Source organism: Pecten maximus, chromosome 2, assembly GCF_902652985.1.
Source record: "Pecten maximus chromosome 2, xPecMax1.1, whole genome shotgun sequence".
In the NCBI taxonomy this organism is placed as follows: Eukaryota; Metazoa; Mollusca; class Bivalvia; order Pectinida; family Pectinidae; genus Pecten; species Pecten maximus.
The window spans coordinates 18,366,083-18,387,938 of NC_047016.1; the positions used below are offsets into that span (position 1 = coordinate 18,366,083).

The following is a 21,856-nucleotide window of genomic DNA, read 5'->3' on the forward strand; positions in this document are numbered from 1 at the left end:
TACACACTTCGCTGAGCAGCCAATGAAAGGTAGATTAAATGCCCAACTCGGCACTGGTATCACGAAAGGGGCTACACGCGGCACATTTACCTGTATTAGAGTAACACGTGACTTCACTGTCAAATTACTATAACGGCGTCCGCAATTATAAGCCCTACTTTTTTGGCAATTTTGCATCACCTTGATATAAAACGCAACATGGGTGTGATGTTGATGTCTAATTAAGTGAGGATGTAAATGTTCAGATATGTAATGAATGCTGAGATGTGTTACTCGTTAACAAACAATTAACAGCGATGTCGCCTGCACCAGTTGGGGACACAGGAAGCTCAGCAATACACATGCGTAATTGACTATTTACCTGTGACATAAAATCCAACATGGCTGTGCGGTTTGACAGGTGAGAGGACAAGATACAAAGATGGGGAACACGACAGTCGTGGCCTCTAATGTGAAGGCACAGGGGGACAGTGACGTTAAGAAGCTCTACCAGCTAGTCGATCTGAAGGGTGGCGGCGAGTTGGTCGAGCTTATGAAAAGGGCCAGATGGAGAAAAAATTATAAGGAAATTGATGAAAAAATACAAACAGACGTTAAAAAATTTCTCTATAATTATGGAGACGGAAAGAAAGTTCCGATCGTGGATCTGATCATGACAAGGAGCAAAGAAAGGAGCAGTACCAGGCCGAAGATCAACAAACAGAAACAAGAGAAAGACAAGGAGCTGGCTTTGATTGATATGCGTTTAGCTGACGGCCAGGACAATTACCTACAGAACAAACCAGGTAAACAGCTGCTGGACCAATAACTGTCCCGCTTACTGGTTACGGGACCTTCCCTCACAGACTAGTGATATCACCCGTACTTTAGTAGAGCATGTTATCATCACAAACTTAGAATTAACATTGAATGTCATTATGTATTATTTTTCTTAACCTGTTCATTAATTAGTCAGTATTTGTTCAAGTTATTATTTTCGATTTTGTCTCATCAGAAAATGAAAAAAATAAAATGGGGCGAAATACAAAATACATTTTATTTGAAATTAAGTTGTGACGATATTGCATTGAAATTAGAGATGTTTACAACCAGCTACAAAAAAGTACACATGATTTAAAATGTAACTAATACAGATTACTGTAATGAAGTAGAGAGCTTTATGAAACGGCTACTATAAATGGATATATAATTAAATACCAATAGAATTTCCTGTTGTAGCAACCCACAGGAAAAGGAAATTGAGACTAAAACCTTTGCTACATAATTCAATTACAATTGATTACGATAACTTGTTACTGTAACTTAACAATAATCTTGGGAGCTGATGGTTGGGTAGACTTTTCCATATACCTTATTTATCTTCTGGCTTGCAATTGTATGTATAAAAAATCAGAATATGTTCAGGAAGCCGATTTAGAAAAATAGAGTATGGTATAATTTAATTCTAAGGTTCGTAATAGGTGCATTTCCTCAAAGAGACCCTTGAAGACAAAAATATTATCATGATTGAGTACATTTTAATTACCAGGTAGTCTGAAGGTTTTGCCTGACAGAATAGCTCATATTTCATATACTATATATAGACCAAGGTTCGGAACTTTTGTTTATCTCTTTAAATCTAATATTGATTTAAACCATCGTTAAAACATTTAAAAAATATTCTTGAAATGAAAAGTGTGCAGTATTGAAGGAAAAGTGGAATGATCATTAAATCTGTTTATTTTGATCTCAAAATAAAAATGTGACTATGTATGACATATGTTAAAAGACAAATTTAAGGAAAATGCATTAATTTAATGCTCCTTCATAGTCCAGTTTATGAAGCATTCTTGGGGAAATAACCTTTAAGCCAACGTATTGTCTTGAAAGTCGAGCCAATTTCCAATTTAGACCTGTCTCATATATAAGCTCTATGGAAGTAGTTTTAGTTTTGGTCATCAATAACTCCATATATATATCAGTACATTGAACTTATTGTTGTAGTCTTTAATAAAATGTCCTATTTAGATAATAATGGTCATTAAAGGCTCAATTAAAATAAATAACTGAGAATTCAGATGATACCCCTCAGAATGATAAGGTTAACCTCAGGCTGGTGCATGCCTGTATGCTGAGAGAAAACATTTCCAAGAAAACTTGTGTGTAACAAGTTCTAGATACTGGATATTAAATGCTTTATTATTTATTATATCTGAAATTTGTTATAGGATATTCAAATTAAAGAGCCTGAGCCGAATTTTTGGATTTCAACTAGCTTTGCACTTAGCAGAAATTTTTAATATTCTGTTACATTCTGTTAAATTCTATTTCTCTATTGTTATAAGAAAACAAGACAAAATTCTCAAGTCAGTCCATCTGAAGTAAGTTTATCAAATATCATGTTTGAAGAAATAGAGGATATCTAACAGTGTCTTCAGTAATACCAAATATATTTCACGAGTGGGGCTAATATTTTGATGTTTTTCACGAGTGCGCAGCACGAGTGAAAAATATCAAAATATTAGCCACACGAGTGAAATATATTTGGTTTTACTGAAGACACTGTTAAATATTCTGTTTATTACATTTTTTATCAACGAAAACCCTACCCCGTATGCTAACTAGGACTACAGCGATAATTTGTAAACAAAAAAAGTAGTTTCCCCTGTCCAGGTGCTGACATATATGTTGGGCTTTCTGATTGGTCAATTATTTTGGTATTTTCTAATCATTAATTTGATTGGTCAAATCAGCAAAAGTGATATTTTTCACTAGTGAAAAATATGATATTCTTCACTAGTGAAAAATATCACTTTTATAGAATGAATAATTTTTGATATTTCACTGGTAAAAATGTAATAAATGGTAGCTTGTGTGCAATGTATGGCAAGTATGTAATATATTACATCTGTTTTATTTTTGCATGAACAACTTCACAGTAGAATTATAACTTTTTCACTATTGTATTTTTTAACAAAATGATTTCAGACGGTACCTCACTGCCAGGTATGTATGTATGTATGTATGGAGATTGGCATTGTTTTTGTATTGATGCACCTCTGTGAATATTGTACAATTCCTTTGTATTACTCAGGTGTTCTACTGCAGTCACTGAGCTTGTGTCCCTATTATACCCTACTTACAAGACTGTACTCATTCTATATATTCAACCGAGAACAGTATATAACCTACTACATATATAATTGTCAAGTAGTTATAACGACAGTACAGACAAGTAAATTGAGGCAATCTGCCCCTTTATCAAGACATAGGTAAATTACATACGATCACATATAGACATAGAACCTGGAACCTGGGGGAGACTACAAGGTTGTAGATTGTGATGCAGAAACAAAAAAATGTGTCAATTTTGGGGGTGCACATAGTGCCGCATATGATGACTGCCCAGCCAGGAAAAAGGATGGTATGAGGTCACACCTAATCAAATGATAGTATATGTTACCTTAGTAGCTATTCATGCATGTCTGCCAGTACATTTATATATGCTGCAATACCAGAGCTAGTGTTTTCACATTTCTAAAGTTTGTACATACCATTCGAAGGGCGCTTTATAGACCACTGGTCCAGTTTGTGATGGGTCTGGAATGTGCTGTCTATCTCCATTTCCATCCCTTCAATCCTAATGATTCTTAAAGATCTTTTGTGCAGTTTGTAATTGTTTCTAGTGCTGTTAATTTTACCAATGTAACATTTGAATATGTCTTTCAATATAAACTAGTGAGTTGTATTGTGTGTAAACTGAATAGTATTTCTTTGTGTAAGGGGAGATAACCTGATTAGTTACTACTTTTGAATCAACCTGACTTTGTTGATTCTCCAGTGTGGTCAAAGATAACATACTATAGAGAATGCATGTCCATCCTATATTGGCAGCTAAAGTGATGATTTTAGCTATATTACTGTAATTAAGGAGGATTAAAAATATGTAGAGCTCCCAGGTTTGAATGTTTTACCAGGTATAATTAATATAAAATGTATTATATAAGAAAGTGGTTCAAAATACAGGTTTGTACTAGGCAGAAATAAATGATAGATACACCTGTATTAACTTGCAGTGAAGTGCAGACATCAATTTGAGACTGGAAATGTAACATTTCTACTAAACATTTGTCTGATATTTGATTTGATCTGTCTATTAACAAATTTGTTTAATTTTAAGTTAAATGTACAGCAGATACAATTTGTATAATTTTATTATTATTAATTCCTTTTTTTCAAAGCTTTCTATCTCTTTGCTAAATATCTACTATCTAAGTGCCTTTGTCTTAGGTATTGAATGTATATGACCGGATTTTAATGGAGATATATTTGTTTTTTAATATAATAATGATTGCCTTCAGTTATTTTATGTGACATTTTAACTTTATTTTTTTTGTAACGTACAAAATGTACACCAGGTATATATATGTTGTACTGCAAGTATGTTCCTTATGGCCTTTTGAATTATTGTATTCTTGGTCTAAATGCAATTATAACCAAAATATTAACCTACTAAAGATTTGATGTATCCAGATAAAGTTTGAAGAAGGGAATCTGAGTATATAGCTGTAATTAAAATTATCTTTTGTTTTAAATGCAATTTAAATTAGATATGAATTAATTTTCCTTTTAGATCGTAAATTCCGTGAAACTTGCTGGGACCTGAATGAGAGAGGGACAGTAGGGGAAACAATCCTACATCTCTGTCTACTCAATGCTTCTGCCATCCATGCTGACTTGGCTAAGAGACTCCTCCAGGCATTCCCCAAACTTATCCTCGATATCTACACCAGTGAGGAGTACTATGGTTAGTGGGGTAGACCAGTGATACACACCTCTATCATTATACCCCCGCAACGAAGTTAGGGGGGTATACTGGAATCAGGTTGTCTGTCCGTCCGTCCGTCCGTCCGTCCGTCCGTCTGTCTGTAGACGCATTTTGTCCGGACAACTCCTCCTAAACCGATGGGCCAATTCCGATGAAACTTCACACAAATATTAATGATCATGTTAAGATGTGCATGCCACTTTATTTTTCTCAAAATTATGGTTGCTATGGCAACTGGTCACTATAAACAGGTTTTCCGATAAGAACCATAACTTTAAGTTTGTCCGGACAACTCCTCCTAAACTAAATGGCCAATTTCAATGAAACTTCACACAAATATAGAGGACATGTGTAGATGTGCATGCCACTTTATTTTTCTCAAAATTATGGTTGCTATGGCAACTGGTCACTATAAACAGGTTTTCTGATAAGAACCATAACTTTAAGTTTGTCCGGACAACTCCTCCTAAACCGAAGGGCCGATTTCAATGAAAATTCACACAAATATAGAGGACCATGTGTAGATGTGCATGCCACTTTTTTTTTTTTTCAAAATTATGGTTGCTATGGCAACTGGTCACTATATTACTGGCTTATCTTAGTTAGCCTCTAATTAACAGTTCCAATTCACCATTGACTCGTGCAGATTGTGGTTTTCATTAGCTCTAAGTCGCTTGATGATTAAAAGCCATGCGAAAAACATTTTACATGTACTGTGTACACACGAAGACATCGCAGAAGGGATTAACAACTTAACATAATTCGACCCCCAAAACCAACTCATTTATTCAGAGGTCATCGAAAACATAACTCACCGATTCAATAGCCGTTCAAATACATACCCTGAAACATGCCCTCGGGTGCCTCTCTATGACACGGTCGTGATCACCAGGGCATGACTTACCTACTTTGGAAGATGGGTTCGTACTATAGTGTTAAAATAACATGGAATTTCAGCCGACGGGACCGCTAAATTGGTTCGTTATAGACAATATTTCGCTATGTGAAATTCGCAATATAATTACAGAATTACATAGAAGTAAGAGGGAGAATGGGGAATCGGGATAAGTTCGCAATATCCATAAAATCGCTATAAGCGTGTTCGTACTAAACATGTTTTACTGTATCTTAAATTTGTTATAGGATATTCAAATCAAAGAGCCTGAGCCGAATTTTTGGATTTCAACTAGCTTTTTACTTAGCAGAAATTTGTAACATTCTGTTAAATTCTATTTCTCTACTGTTATAAGAAAACAAGACAAAATTCTCAAGTCAGTCCATCTGAAGTAAGTTTATCAAATATCATGTTTGAAGAAATGGTAGCTTGTGTGCAATGTATGGCAAGCATGTAATATATTACATCTGTTTTATTTTTGCATGAACAACTTCACAGTAGAATTATAACTTTTTCACTATTGTATTTTTTAACAAAATGATTTCAGACGGTACCTCACTGCCAGGTATGTATGTATGTATGGAGATTGGCATTATTTTTGTATTGATGCACCTCTGTGAATATTGTACAATTCCTTTGTATTACTCAGGTGTTCTACTGCAGTCACTCAGCTTGTGTCCCTATTATACCCTACTTACAAGACTGTACTCATTCTTTATATTCAACCGAGAACAGTATATAACCTACTACATATATAATTGTCAAGTAGTTATAACGACAGTACAGACAAGTAAATTGAGGCAATCTGCCCCTTTATCAAGACACAGGTAAATTACATACGATCACATATAGACATAGAACCTGGAACCTGGGGGAGACTACAAGGTTGTAGATTGTGATGCAGAAACAAAAAAATGTGTCAATTTTGGGGGTGCACATAGTGCCGCATATGGTGGCTGCCCAGCCAGGAAAAAGGATGGTATGTTTCTGGTCACACCTAATCAAATGATAGTATATGTTACCTTAGTAGCTATTCATGCATGTCTGCCAGTACATTTATATATGCTGCAATACCAGAGCTAGTGTTTTCACATTTCTAAAGTTTGTACATACCATTCGAAGGGCGCTTTATAGACCACTGGTCCAGTTTGTGATGGGTCTGGAATGTGCTGTCTATCTCCATTTCCATCCCTTCAATCCTAATGATTCTTAAAGATCTTTAGTGCAGTTTGTTAATTTTTCCAATGATATATTTGCATATGTCTTTCAATATAAACTACTGAGTTGTATTGTGTGTTAACTGAATAGTATTTCTTTGTGTAAGGGGAGATAACCTGATTAGTTACTACTTTTGAATCAACCTGACTTTGTTGATTCTCCAGTGTGGTCAATGATAACATACTATAGAGAATGCATGTCCATCCTATATTGGCAGCTAAAGTGATGATTTTAGTTATATTACTGTAATTAAGGAGGATTAAAAGTATGTAAGGCTCCCAGGTTTGAATGTTATACCAGGTATAATTAATATAAAATGTATTATATAACAAAGTGGTTCAAAATACAGGTTTGTTACCTAGGCAGAAATGAATGATAGATACACCTGTATTAACTTGCAGTGAAGTGCAGACATCAATTTGAGACTGGAAATGTAACATTTCTACTAAACATTTGTCTGATATTTGATTTGATCTGTCTATTAACAAATTTGTTTAATTTTAAGTTAAATGTACAGCAGATACAATTTGTATAATTTTATTATCATTAATTCCTTTTTTTCAAAGCTTTCTATCTCTTTGCTAAATATCTACTATCTAAGTGCCTTTGTCTTAGGTATTGAATGTATATGACCAGATTTTAATGGAGATATATTTGTTTTTTAATATAATAATGATTGCCTTCAGTTATTTTATGTGACATTTTAACTTCATTTTTTTTGTAACGTACAAAATGTACACCAGGTATATATATATGTTGTACTGCAAATATGTTCCTTATGGCCTTTTGAAATATTGTATTCTTGGTCTAAATGCAATTATAACCAAAATATTAACCTACTAAAGATTTGATGTATCCAGATAAAGTTTGAAGAAGGGAATCTGAGTATATAGCTGTAATTAAAATTATCTTTTGTTTTAAATGCAATTTAAATTAGATATGAATTAATTTTCCTTTTAGATCGTAAATTCCGTGAAACTTGCTGGGACCTGAATGAGAGAGGGACAGTAGGGGAAACAATCCTACATCTCTGTCTACTCAATGCTTCTGCCATCCATGCTGACTTGGCTAAGAGACTCCTCCAGGCATTCCCCAAACTTATCCTCGATATCTACACCAGTGAGGAGTACTATGGTTAGTGGGGTAGACCAGTGATACACACCTCTATCATTATACCCCCGCAACGAAGTTAGGGGGGTATACTGGAATCAGGTTGTCTGTCCGTCCGTCCGTAGACGCATTTTGTCCGGACAACTCCTCCTAAACCGATGGGCCAATTCCGATGAAACTTCACACAAATATTAATGATCATGTTAAGATGTGCATGCCACTTTATTTTTCTCAAAATTATGGTTGCTATGGCAACTGGTCACTATAAACAGGTTTTCCGATAAGAACCATAACTTTAAGTTTGTCCGGACAACTCCTCCTAAACTAAATGGCCAATTTCAATGAAACTTCACACAAATATAGAGGACATGTGTAGATGTGCATGCCACTTTATTTTTCTCAAAATTATGGTTGCTATGGCAACTGGTCACTATAAACAGGTTTTCTGATAAGAACCATAACTTTAAGTTTGTCCGGACAACTCCTCCTAAACCGAAGGGCCGATTTCAATGAAAATTCACACAAATATAGAGGACCATGTGTAGATGTGCATGCCACTTTTTTTTTTTTTTCAAAATTATGGTTGCTATGGCAACTGGTCACTATATTACTGGCTTATCTTAGTTAGCCTCTAATTAACAGTTCCAATTCACCATTGACTCGTGCAGATTGTGGGGGTATTAGTCAGCCATCCTGGCGACAGTTCTAGTTGAATCAGTAGTATATACAACTGTACTGTATACCAGATTTAAATTTCATCTTACCTAAAAACTTGTAAAGTGGTAATGTTTGTATACATAAAGTGGTAATGTTTGTATACATATACATAAAGTGGTAATGTTTGTATACATAAAGTGGTAATGTTTGTATACATAAAGTGGTAATGTTTGTATACATAAAGTGGTAATGTTTGTATACATAAAGTGGTAATGTTTGTATACATAAAGTGGTAATGTTTGTATACATAAAGTGGTAATGTTTGTATACATAAAGTGGTAATGTTTGTATACATATACATAAAGTGGTAATGTTTGTATACATAAAGTGGTAATGTTTGTATACATAAAGTGGTAATGTTTGTATACATAAAGTGGTAATGTTTGTATACATAAAGTGGTAATGTTTGTATACATAAAGTGGTAATGTTTGTATACATAAAGTGGTAATGTTTGTATACATAAAGTGGTAATGTTTGTATACATAAAGTGGTAATGTTTGTATACATAAAGTGGTAATGTTTGTATACATAAAGTGGTAATGTTTGTATACATAAAGTGGTAATGTTTGTATACATAAAGTGGTAATGTTTGTATACATAAAGTGGTAATGTTTGTATACATAAAGTGGTAATGTTTGTATACATAAAGTGGTAATGTTTGTATACATAAAGTGGTAATGTTTGTATACATAAAGTGGTAATGTTTGTATACATAAAGTGGTAATGTTTGTATACATAAAGTGGTAATGTTTGTATACATAAAGTGGTAATGTTTGTATACATAAAGTGGTAATGTTTGTATACATAAAGTGGTAATGTTTGTATACATAAAGTGGTAATGTTTGTATACATAAAGTGGTAATGTTTGTATACATAAAGTGGTAATGTTTGTATACATAAAGTGGTAATGTTTGTATACATAAAGTGGTAATGTTTGTATACATAAAGTGGTAATGTTTGTATACATAAAGTGGTAATGTTTGTATACATAAAGTGGTAATGTTTGTATACATAAAGTGGTAATGTTTGTATACATAAAGTGGTAATGTTTGTATACATAAAGTGGTAATGTTTGTATACATAAAGATTTAAGATTAGGTTAACTGATCCTATAGGTCAAATACAAGTATTGATAATCCCTTTATTCTTACTATTATAGATCAATTTCCAGTAACACACAACTTCTATGTATCTAAAAAAAACACTGCCAAGTTATACCACTAAAACCCTCCAAACTATATGCTAGCTCCTCTGTTTTCAATGCCCAGTCATACTAATGCAAAGCTACCACTCCAAACATGCTCCGCCATTTTCATCACCCAATATGTTTTCTCTATTCCTTAACTTAATAAAACTGTTGGAAAAGATTTAACCAAACATATCAGACAGGCTAGGCATGTAGATGATGTGATCAAAATGAGATTTATATATCTATGAACATGATAACTAAATGAATAAGAATGGAATTAAGGGGAGATAATCCAGAGTGTGTGACTTCAGCTGATCTAACATAATTCTGTGTCCTTGATGCTCAGGTGAGAATGTCTTACACATGGCAGTAGTCAATGAAGATCCGGCTATGGTGAAGTTTTTATTGGATAAGGGAGCTGATGTCCACGCACGGTGTTGTGGACGGTTCATGTGTCCAGATGATCAGAAAGATTCTCGCTCGGACAGTCTTGACCATGAATGGGTTGATGTGTGCGAGACCACAAACTATGATGGGTAAGATTGCTGGAGCTACTCAAACTTTAAGACACATATGAATGATTATTATTTTCAACAATATACATATTTTGGCAAAACTATGATATGTAGTTTTAGTTTATATGTTATCAATTTTCATGCAACTATGTATATTTGTATTTAGTTGAATAGTAATCATGATATGTATATGATATTATGAGTTATACTGTGAAAATCTCAATAAACATGGTAGTAGTTAAGGTGAGTTTCTGTATTTAGTTAAAATCAAATTTGAGAACATATAGAAATGATCAGACACAGTACAATAAACATCATTTAAGAACTTAGATATATATTGTTATGGATTTTTTTTTTAAATGTGATAACTTATTGAATTTAAATCCGAATTGATTTCATGATAACTTTACAATTGTTTACTTGGTAATTTATGAGTTAAATGTTTTTGTTAAAATGCTTTGTGACGAAATCCTATAACTCTTAAAGATGCTAAATATTAATACCAATATTTTTAATACAGGCATGTGTACTTTGGAGAATATCCCCTCAGCTTTGCTGCCTGTCTCGGACAAGAAGAGTGTGTTCGACTCCTGGTAGCCAAGGGAGCTAACCCCAATTTACAGGACAACAATGGAAACACTGTCATGCATATGTTGGTCATCCATGATAAAAAGGTAAGAACTGTTTCAGTACTAGCTGTCCAAATGTCATACAAACTATATATAACCTGTCAAGTTTCAGTCATGGTTTTGATTTTGTTTAAACATGTCAAATTAATTTTGATGTTAATTGGTAAGCTTAAACAGTGAATCACCTGTATGTGATGATTTAGTTTAGACGTTCACAAACCCCTGTTATAATGATGTGTATCTAATCCTACACTTTGTGAATCCCAGTAACACATTAATGATATTTATACAACAGGTTGCATGTTTATATGTCACTGTAGCTGTAATATCAATTGTTTTAACACTATCCTGTTTATTTCAGCATTGACCAATCAATTTTGATATGTTAATTTTTACTGACGAGAAATCTGTTTGTTATGTTACTCCAGGGGAAAGAATTAGATGGAGAGGTTTGAGCTCTTGACACATTTTGTTCCTTATTATTTTTTAAATCAAATTATTTTGTATTTGATTTTGAATGTAGTGATGGATTTGATATCCTGTTTTACATTTTTATGTACTTTATTTAAACAGAAACTGCCAATGTTAGTAGACTTTTAACTCTATAACCCAAAACTTGTTTCAGAAGGTAGTTTTTGTTTTCCGTGATTTGTGTCAATATTCCCTAAACATAGTAGGATATTGTACTGATAACCAAACAATGTTCTGTATACAAGATAGTTTTAATGTATTAAGGTAACACTGGTGATAACTGAATTTTAATGTATTAAGGTAACACTGGTGATAACTGAATAAAATCATATAATATGTCTTGTAGAGCAAGAATGTGGATAGGTTTTAAATGATTCTGAAAATCTCAATCACTAATGCCTAAAGTCATGTATTACTAAATGTTAAAAAGATTTGTTGAAACTAAGCTAGAATGTGTAAGGATGTGGTTAAAAACATGCTGCTATAATTTCTATTAACTATCAAGGTATATGCTATATTTAAGCATAGGTTTTCATAATTATCTGATCAAAGTTGTTAAAATTTCTATCAATAATTGGGTGTATAGTATGTTGCATGTACAGCACTGCTCCATATTTAATCTAGACTTTAATTCAAAATTTAAAACTGAATATGTACCAGATACATTAACGATATTCCAGTGTAGCATTTTAAGTTTGAAGCAAACTAAATTGTGAATTGTACGTCTCTAAAACAGACTTTTTTTTTTTTTTATCTTTTTGTTTTCTATTGTGTGTATCTGTCCTTGTCTGTCAACTAGCTGTCTTACTATGTGTACTTTGTCTGTGCTCTAAAGACTTCTGTAGGACTGGCACAATTTTTCCTGTAAATTTGAGATAATTATAATTGATATATAGACAATAAAAAAATAAATAAAAACCATTGCACTCTGCAGTGTTTATCCATTGTTTTTAGAGATGTCTTTGTTGTACTGTAGTATTCTTGTCGATTGACTGTCGAGTGGTTGTATGTATTTGTCTTTTTTCCTGTGTGTTATTTGGATGTGACAATTTCTTAATATATCCAACCAGTTCTATTGATATTACCCATTCTAACTTCCCAAATACCTGGTAGGTTTGAGCATTTCAAGCAGAGATAGCTCACAAGTAAAAGCAAAAGCTGCAATGAGCACACTGCAATGGGCGTATCCAAATTTTTATTAAATATTGATTAACACAAAGTTTTCAGCTGTGTTAATCAACATTTAATAAGATCAGTGTACAGTTTATATAAAAGACTGAACGATGATGGTTTCCAGATAGACATAGAATTTATAAATGGGTGTGTATACGTATCAATAACCAGGCCATATGTCTTCTCAGGATATAGGTAGACATATTGGACTTCTTTTTTGTCCATTTGCTGTCATTAGGTTTAGGTTACTGTTATGTTGATTAAATTTAAATTTACATTGAATAATTTTCTCCTGCGTGATGATCCTGCATTGATACTTGATACAATCTGTATGGTATTAAAAAGTGGATTCAGGGAATTTGGCTTGAGCTTATAAAGTTAAATGTCAAATTGACTAGAACATAGCATATAACCTTGTGGTAGGTTAAAATAGCGACGGTAGGATACAATTTCAATATAGGTCCTAGGTCAGTGGATGTGAAACAACTTTGTTTGGTGTTCTGTGTCTGTGATGTAAGTTTTTGTATGGTATAAATGTGTCTTTATTTGGTGGATTATATGCCTTAAAAATTTGACAATTTACTTGTCTGTACTGTCAATATGGGATACTTCAGTGAATTATATATATTCCTTGTATATACAAAAGGAAACATCTTTAATAAGATCTGCCTTTAGATGAACCAATCATTTTATTAGAAGAAGCTAGTTCAACAAATATCAATTAATTGATAGTATTTAATAAAGTGATGAACACCAGAATATGTAATGAATATAAGTGTACATTTGGTATTGAATTGTTATCATGGCTAGATAAATAATGGGTTAGATAACTGTAGGATACCATTGATATAATAATAAATGTTTGCAGTCTGAGAGAAGAAGCCTTTTAATTTTATTATTTTATATATTTATCTCTAACATTTATAATCAGTTTACATGTATTTATCTATAAAGAAAATAATTTCCAATTTATTTTAGATCATATCGTATACATGCAGTTTGAAACTTATTATCTGATACATTATGAATTTGATGATCTCAGCAAAACAAGGATGTGACACAAATATAATGGATATATTCTATTGGACATGCATTATTTTAATCAATAACACTTGGCAAACTTAACTACCAATTTTTATCTACTTGGCAAACTTAACTCCTGATTTTTATCTACTTGGCAAACTAAACTAGCTATCTTTATCTACTTGGCAAACTTAATTACCAATATGTATCCACTTGGCAAGCTTAACTACCAATCTGTATCAAATCTTCTTGATTACTTACTTGTTTCACCTGATTTAAGGAAAATTTGCTAAAGCCTGTTACATGTTGGGCAATGGAAGATGGCAGTGATGACAAAATCAACAGTTTTGCATTTAGATCCATTGCTGGTGACAGATTAGTACAAATTTAGTGAACTTGCTATAATAAATAGATCACATAGAGGACATCTCAATACATCCATCATTTGCTCAATATCATCCTGATTCTATGGTCCAGGGACCTTTGAAATGAGAGATTTTTGTTTCATGGTTTGTCACTCTGTGAACAGCCAAGGTCATTTTGAGATAGGGTCTCCTTGTAGTAGTTAGTGACTACCTCACTGAACCACATACAGGACACTGGGCTGTCACATGTGATCCAAAGCAATTGAATTCTCTTGCTCAAGGGACATAACCTAGCTTGTTTCTTAGTTCCCGAGGAACACAAACTGCTACTGGTAGGGAGCGTCAAAACACTTACCTCCGACCTTCACTTTAGGTGACCACTCGAATGAAAGGGAAAAGACAGGAAATGAATTCTGTCTTTTGGTTTGGTGTAATTTGGGGTTAAAAGTCTCAGATTAGAATATTTGATGGAAGATAATATTTTCTAATTGACTTAAAAATAATCATCAAATTGAAACAATTTTTTGAATATAGGTGAACATTTAGAATTAGAGGACATTTGGTTTTGCATGCACAATGGATTGTTGTTTACATATATCTAATATATAGAAGGTGCTTATTACTATACTATTGCTCAACTATTACATAGAGGTTTGTTTGGCAGTGTTGGGGGGGTGGGGGATACTGAAGTTTTATTAAATTTTGGAGTACACAAATGTACTTAGAATTACCATAGCTACCAAGTGGGGCATGCGAGACATGATTACAAGTAATTCTTGTTTATTTTAGAAAGGCGAACACAACAAAAGCTTATTCTCTATGAAAGTAAGATAACTCCTGCTAGTTGATCAGTGTTTTTTTGAAGTAACTCTGTACTAATAAGATATTGTGTGAGTAATTATACAACACGATTAAAAGTACCCCATCTAACTCGCATAACCCACTGACACCCACAATTAAAAAGGAGATAACTTGATGTTGCGATTCCCACACTGGAACTGTAAATTTACGATGGGTTCGTAGGATACCTTTTGCTGCATTCTTGTTTACTTGATGAGATTACTTTGAAGAGAAATATTTTTGAATTTCTGATATCTTAAATGTTTTTAGGTCCCTTTTGATAAAAGTTATACAATATTTGTTTGAACCTCAAAATTTATTTATACATAATTTGCAAGGTTATGTAGAATTAATCTTTAGGAGACGTGTAATTTTAAAACGAATAAATGTTTTGTGTTTCTGTATATAGATTGGTTTAATTAGATTTAATATTTGTGTGCCAAATGAGGTGTTTTTATTAGTGATTATCAGTTCGTTATATATTACCTGGATAAGCTCTTCACAAATAACATATATCTTAGTAACAAATTTGTTATCTTTCAGGGTATAAGTTTTCTTCACCGTATTAAGCAGGCTCTGCAGCATGTTATATATAGTATTTAGTTACAGGACACTGTAGATATGTATTTAAACAAGTTCTATAAGTAACTTTATGATGAGAATTATACAAAGGCTAATTTGAACTGATTACAGAAGAATATATATATGAAATAATAATTTGCAGGAAAAGTTATTGGAATCAGATGCAAAGTTTCATGTGAGAATGTTTTATTTTATTGCTGGGTTGATGATGGTGAATTAGAGTCTAGGCAGTTACATTAAAGTGAGAGTCTAGGCTGTGACATCATAGTTAGAATCTAGGCTGTTACATCATAGTGAGAGTCTAGGCTGTTACATCATAATGAGAGTCTAGGCTGTTACATCATAGTGAGAGTCTAGGCTGTTACATCATAGTGAGAGTCTAGGCTGTTACATCATAGTGAGAGTCTAGGCTGTTACATTATATTGAGAGTCTAAGCTAGGTGTTACAGCATAATGAGAGTCTAGGCTGTTACATCATAGTGAGATTCTAGGCTGTTACGGCATAGTGAGAGTCTAGGCTGTTACGGCATAGTGAGAGTCTAGGCTGTTACATCATAGTGAGAGTCTAGGCTGTTACATCATAGTGAGAGTCTAGGCTGTTACATCATAGTGAGAGTCTAGGCTGTTACATCATAGTGAGAGTCTAGGCTGTTACATCATAGTGAGAGACTAGGCTGTTAGGTCATAGTGAGAGTCTAGGCTGTTAGGTCATAGTGAGAGTCTAGGCTGTTACATCATAGTGAGAGTCTAGGCTGTTACATCATAGTGAGAGTCTAGGCTGTTACGTCATAGTGAGAGTCTAGGCTGTTACATCATAGTGAGAGTCTAGGCTGTTACATCATAGTGAGAGTCTAGGCTGTTACATCATAGTGAGAGTCTAGGCTGTTACATCATTGTGAGAGTCTAGGCTGTTACATCATTGTGAGAGTCTAGGCTGTTACGTCATAGTGAGAGTCTAGACTGTTACATCATAGTGAGAGTCTAGACTGTTACATCAGTATTTCATGTTGGCTCTGTTCGGAATTTCCAAATTGTCAACTTTTCACTGAAAACACATTTATTTGCAGTGGATTAAAATACAGAATTCTGGTGTAAGATGTATGATGCAGTACTTTGATTTTAGGGTTGACCTCAAGGAGATTCCCATTTAGCCAGCAGAGAATATTATAACCACTGTATATGTCACGTATATGTCACAGCTAGGTAATTTGGCCTCAATGATACATGCAACAATTTTGTAACAAGCTTCTTCCCTTGCTTCAAGGTGTTAGGTAATGAAAGGGCAGGTAGATTCTATTTGATTGTGAAGCAATAAGTTATATTCAAAACTGTAAAACTGCTATAAAACTGCTGTTTCATATAAGAGGTCAAGCAATATTAGAATTGCTCAAAGCAAACCATCCAATTTCTGTGTAAATGGGCCAAGGTGACCTGTTCCCCTGCTTTCATCCCAAACCTTACCACAGACCTCTATCTCATACCAACATCCCCCACTCCAACCCAGTGCCCTACCCCATGCATATCTGCATTGCCTTTAACAAACCATATATGACCTAATAAATGCTAGACATGCTGGACATACAAAGAACACAAGGATGCACTTTAGTTGATGAGCCTTTTCCAGGGATAACTTCCATATGAAATCAGGAAAAAAACCCAGCTAATATCCCTGATTTTTTTTTATTCTTTTGAATTCCTTATCTTATTCCTTATCATTGGACCATCTCTGATTTAGTCTTTGGTTACCTGTTTTCCTGCTGCCAAAGTAAAACTTGTAAAACAGGTGCACACATACTTTTACATGCATATGTACCCACTGAACTTGCACTTTCATTATGTATATGTACAATGTATATCAATTACACGACAATGCCTTACACAGCACCATAGAGAAGCACAAATAGATATATAGATGTATATAATTACTGTGTACTATATTTCATCTATGTATTTTACATCATTCTCTGATTGAGATCAGTTGATGATATGTTTATACACAATAAAATATTCCCCGGTATGTCGTCATGGAATGACATACATCACCTTTACTTTATAACATCAATCTGGGATCTACCGACAAGCAAAAGTTTCTGGGCAGAAATAAGAAATTTGAATCAGAATGATGATGCCTAAACAATTTACCATATATGTACCTGTATATCAGTCTATACTGTTAAAACATCTGAAGTATGAATTGGTAAGACTTGGCAGGGTCATTGGGACAGTTTACTGTGTTCTGTATAGAGAAGTTAACAAATCTTAATCCAAGGGTCATGCAAATTATTTTGTCTTGTAAATAAAAAAGGTTAGATTACTTTCTCATGGGTATGGCTTTTCACTAGTCATCAACATAAATTCACAGATATGAAGAGTTATCCAATGACGCCTCGGTTTTTCTTTGATGTTTTGTTGGCGATATATTGCATACTATGTGATATTTCAAATATCACATATGTGATATCTGAAATATCACATGGCATTTCTGATTGGTCCATGCCTCAGTCTTGAGGCGGGGCCAATTTCAAATGTAGGCGTGACAAATGAACAAAGACAGGAAATGCATTTCAAACAAAATTTAATGAAATACGAGTGCCGTTTAGAAATTTTCCGTCTTCTTTCTTCACCTTATATGCACGTACAGCCCTGCTGCGATGTACCGTTCTGTCCATAATGAGTTGTTCATCAAAACCTGACCAAACAGAATATAAAACCCTGTTCATATTTTATTCAGTAAAATCTATTTTAACAGGTCAGTAAAAAAAAGCATACATTACATGATTACATATAAAATTTCAGTCATTTAAAAAAAATGGTTATACAGATTACGCTAAATGTAACAATATACTTTCGTTGCACAAAAATCCTATCATAAACAAAATAGTGATGAAAATGATAACAAGACGAGTGGATAAAAATACCGATTAACCGATTCATTGATTTCTTTAAACAATTTCACGGATTTTGAAAGGATTTTGTGACATTGTGAACGTCGAAATTTACGAAAAATATTTCATTTCACAATTTGTTCAAACGATATGATTTCAGACTTACCTGCTTGGTAAAGGGAAGTAGCGCAGGTCCTCTTTCCGGAATGGTTTATGTAATTTCCCTCGAATCCTGCAGCCTTTCACATGTTTTTCACATTACCATTCAGTTCATTTACAACAATTGGCTGAGCTAATTGCTTGGTATCAACTATTCCAATGTCAGTAGCTACCGTGTCACTATCTTCAAGTTCATACTCATACTTATCTACGGCCTGTGATAATGTTATATCGTCGAGGTCAGTGAACACATCGACATCAGTGATCAGTACCTGATCCGTCATGGTTGACAGTCTCACTAGAAATGAATGGGCTACTGTGACAGAAAACAAAACGTGTCAGAAATTGGCGGGAAACATATCACAGTGACAGGTTCTGATCAATTTTATAGCTCCACCCCTAGGCACGTGGGTGACAAAACCTCGGCTGTCATTGGATAAAACAGATACAAAATGGGTACTCGTGACGTATCGCATATATCACACTCGTGCTACGCACTCGTGTGATATATCCGATACATCACTCGTACCCATTATGTATCTATTACGTACATCATTATATACAAATCACAGCATAATTTACGGGTGCAATATTTAGTTAGCTAATGTGTCCAGAAATATGTCCGCATTTGTGTGCAGCTGATTTTACGGTCATAAATATATGGTTTTTTGAACTAGATATAATTACTTATCTATTTTTATTATGTAAAGTTCTTTGAATTAAGAAACATTAATTAAATATTTTCACGGGATACATTACAAGCTAGTACACTTGAATTATTGATCATTAGTTTGAATGTTGTATTTTGTGAATTTCTTAGCTACCTAGTTATATTACCATTCATGGACATGCAAATATTCTAAAGTAATGATAATTTCTTAATATTCTTATAAATTTCTATATATTTTTTATTTTTGTTGACAAATGAATTATATAGCATGTTTGACTTTCTGTCAATTGGTAATTGTAAATTTGTGATCACCTTATAAATATTAACTAACATCTGAGGTCATAGACCTATGTGTTCCTGATAATGTTTTACCCATATTTGTATGCAGACTATAACCCAACACCTGTCCAAACATTGTCTTGTAGATTTTAGATATTGTTAGATTATTTAGTCTTTATGTTAAAAAGTTCATTAAAAGTTATTGCAATTACTAAAATCCATCAGTATAAAATTTCTTTTCTTTGAGAAATCAAACATAAAAAATTTAAATGTAACTTTACCTAAAGCACATTAATCACATTAGAGATCAAATTATATGAAGTAAAGTCCTTACAAAGGATAAATATAAGAAAAATAAAACAAAAACCAAGATTTACCGCAATTAGGCCTTTCTGCCCTCTTCGACTTCAGGTGGAATGTTTATTCATCGTTCATGGTAACATGACATCATCAACAATAACACATATGATGGTTAATTGTGGTTTTGTTTTATTTTTCCTTGTATAATATATATATAACTGTAGAGTGATGTAGAAGAATCAGACAACGTTTGGACAGGTGTGGGTATATATGGACCACTAACATGATTATCTTGTATAATAACTCTCATATGTTGTATTTCATGCTCCTTTCATGCTGTTTAAATCACGACCCAACAGTATGCCTCCAAAAAGGTTTGCACCTTCACAATTTCTTCAGTGTTTTGTCTACTCATAATAACATGTTGTTCGTTTAATCCACATGCACGCTTCCTGGTGGTAACTCGTTAACCATTGCACCATGTTCCAACCACTTGTCCTGTGTAACATTAGAATCATCTGTGTCTGTATCTTCTGTGTCAGTAAATTAAACTGTTACCTGGATTTTAACCAGATTTTGTCTGAAGTGTTATGATCGAATGAGGATTGAAACTTTGTATAATTGGCCAAAACACATGACCAGATCTATATATGGTTGAAAAGGGAAATTTTTTATCATAAAGTGTTTATGATAAGATGTTCTGATTTGAACAGCAGATTTCAACCAATATTATTTTGAAGTATCCTTTAGAATTAATCTTCCAAAGAGCTGGGTTAGGGATGATTTTGCTCGAACTCCTGGTATGAAGCAAACTGCAGGGATATAGGATTTGAAAACAATTAAGTTATAGATACAAATTATACATTTTCTATTAAACCCCAAACAGGACAGAAGGAGCTGGCAGGTCATTGAATAAGGTGCTAGAGATTAAAATTGTACTACGAAGGATGAACATATAATTTAGGCCTAGCCTGAAGTTTTGTGAGACAATGTAATAGATTACATTGATAATGAGATAGGTAAATATGTACTAGAAATTAATTATTCCTCAATAAAAAAAAAGCCTTGAGAATTGAAGTTTTTTTTACAAAGAGTGTCTCCATTTTGCCGTTTTTAATTTGTGTTCTATCATCAAAGATAGCCCATTGTTTGATTACCCCAGTAAAATAAAGTTGGAGGAAGGGAGATAACTTCCATACATATAATCCAAGTTTGATTTACTGAATTTGTATTCATTATATTATGTAGAGGATTATGATAGATATGCCAGCACATGCAGCACTTGTTATTTTATAATATACATATACGCTATTATGTCAGAGCACCTGTTGTTAAAACAAAGCACTTGTGATTTGTGAATTGTGTGATGAGCATATAGAAGCATATATGTTGGTGTCTGCATGAACCAGTCCAGCAGTGATCCACACATCGTACAGCAGAGCTCTCAAAAAGTGTGGAATAATATACATATGAAAATGGTGGATTTTCTTAATAAAACAAATAACTTTTACATGTATCTTCATTACTGATATTCATTGAAATCCAAAGGGATTTCAGATTTTAAGACAGTCCTTTCATAGCGGGGCAGACTCTAGTGTTCCACTAACTATTGTAGTACAAAATATTTTTTTCTTTTTAATAATTAATGTCTTGGTTTACACTTTTTGTGATTCTAGCATCACATGCTAATATATGTCAGTATATACTTATACATTAGTATGTACATGTACATTTGTAGTTACTTATTATACATCTTATTCAAAGTTTATAAAGTTAGAACCTTTTCACTTACATGATTATGTTGTATAAGGAACACTGTTTCGGCACCTTTAATTAATTCATTACGCATGTTCATTATTTACCTTCTTTCTTGTGATTTTAGGTAAGATATACATATACATACAAACTACTTTTTTTATTCCCCACTTTCATCAAAACCTTTGACCGAGTTGTAGCCCACTGGCCATTTCCGTCAAATAACTGGAACAGTGGTAAACAGATTTTGTTTAAGCTTAATTTCAAGTTTAA

At 33.4% G+C, this 21,856-nt stretch overlaps 1 protein-coding gene and 1 long non-coding RNA gene across 7 annotated transcripts in view; one reads left to right on the top strand and one right to left on the bottom strand.

Moving 5' to 3' along the window:
- Positions 1-90: 90 nt before the first annotated feature.
- The window catches only part of LOC117320318 (transient receptor potential cation channel subfamily V member 6-like), a 36,858-nt gene continuing 15,092 nt past the window's right edge, over positions 91-21,856 (top strand). The window contains exons 1-7 of one of the 6 annotated variants that reach the window (XM_033874956.1): positions 91-785; positions 2,968-2,985; positions 4,613-4,786; positions 10,284-10,473; positions 10,973-11,126; positions 11,510-11,530; positions 20,188-20,202. In XM_033874956.1, coding sequence (XP_033730847.1) covers positions 422-785; positions 2,968-2,985; positions 4,613-4,786; positions 10,284-10,473; positions 10,973-11,126; positions 11,510-11,530; positions 20,188-20,202 — 936 coding nt within the window. In that variant the 5' untranslated portion in view covers positions 91-421. Of the gene's footprint in view, positions 786-2,967; positions 2,986-4,612; positions 4,787-6,209; positions 6,268-7,880; positions 8,055-10,283; positions 10,474-10,972; positions 11,127-11,509; positions 11,531-20,187; positions 20,203-21,856 lie in introns of those variants that run through there. The other 5 variants (XM_033874934.1, XM_033874928.1, XM_033874939.1 and 2 more) reach the window with 5 other exon arrangements.
- On the bottom strand, positions 18,094-18,947 carry LOC117320375. The gene is made up of 2 exons (XR_004531019.1): positions 18,587-18,947; positions 18,094-18,224 (listed from the first exon to the last, which is right to left on the bottom strand). It is a non-coding gene; the product is annotated as an uncharacterized LOC117320375 (long non-coding RNA).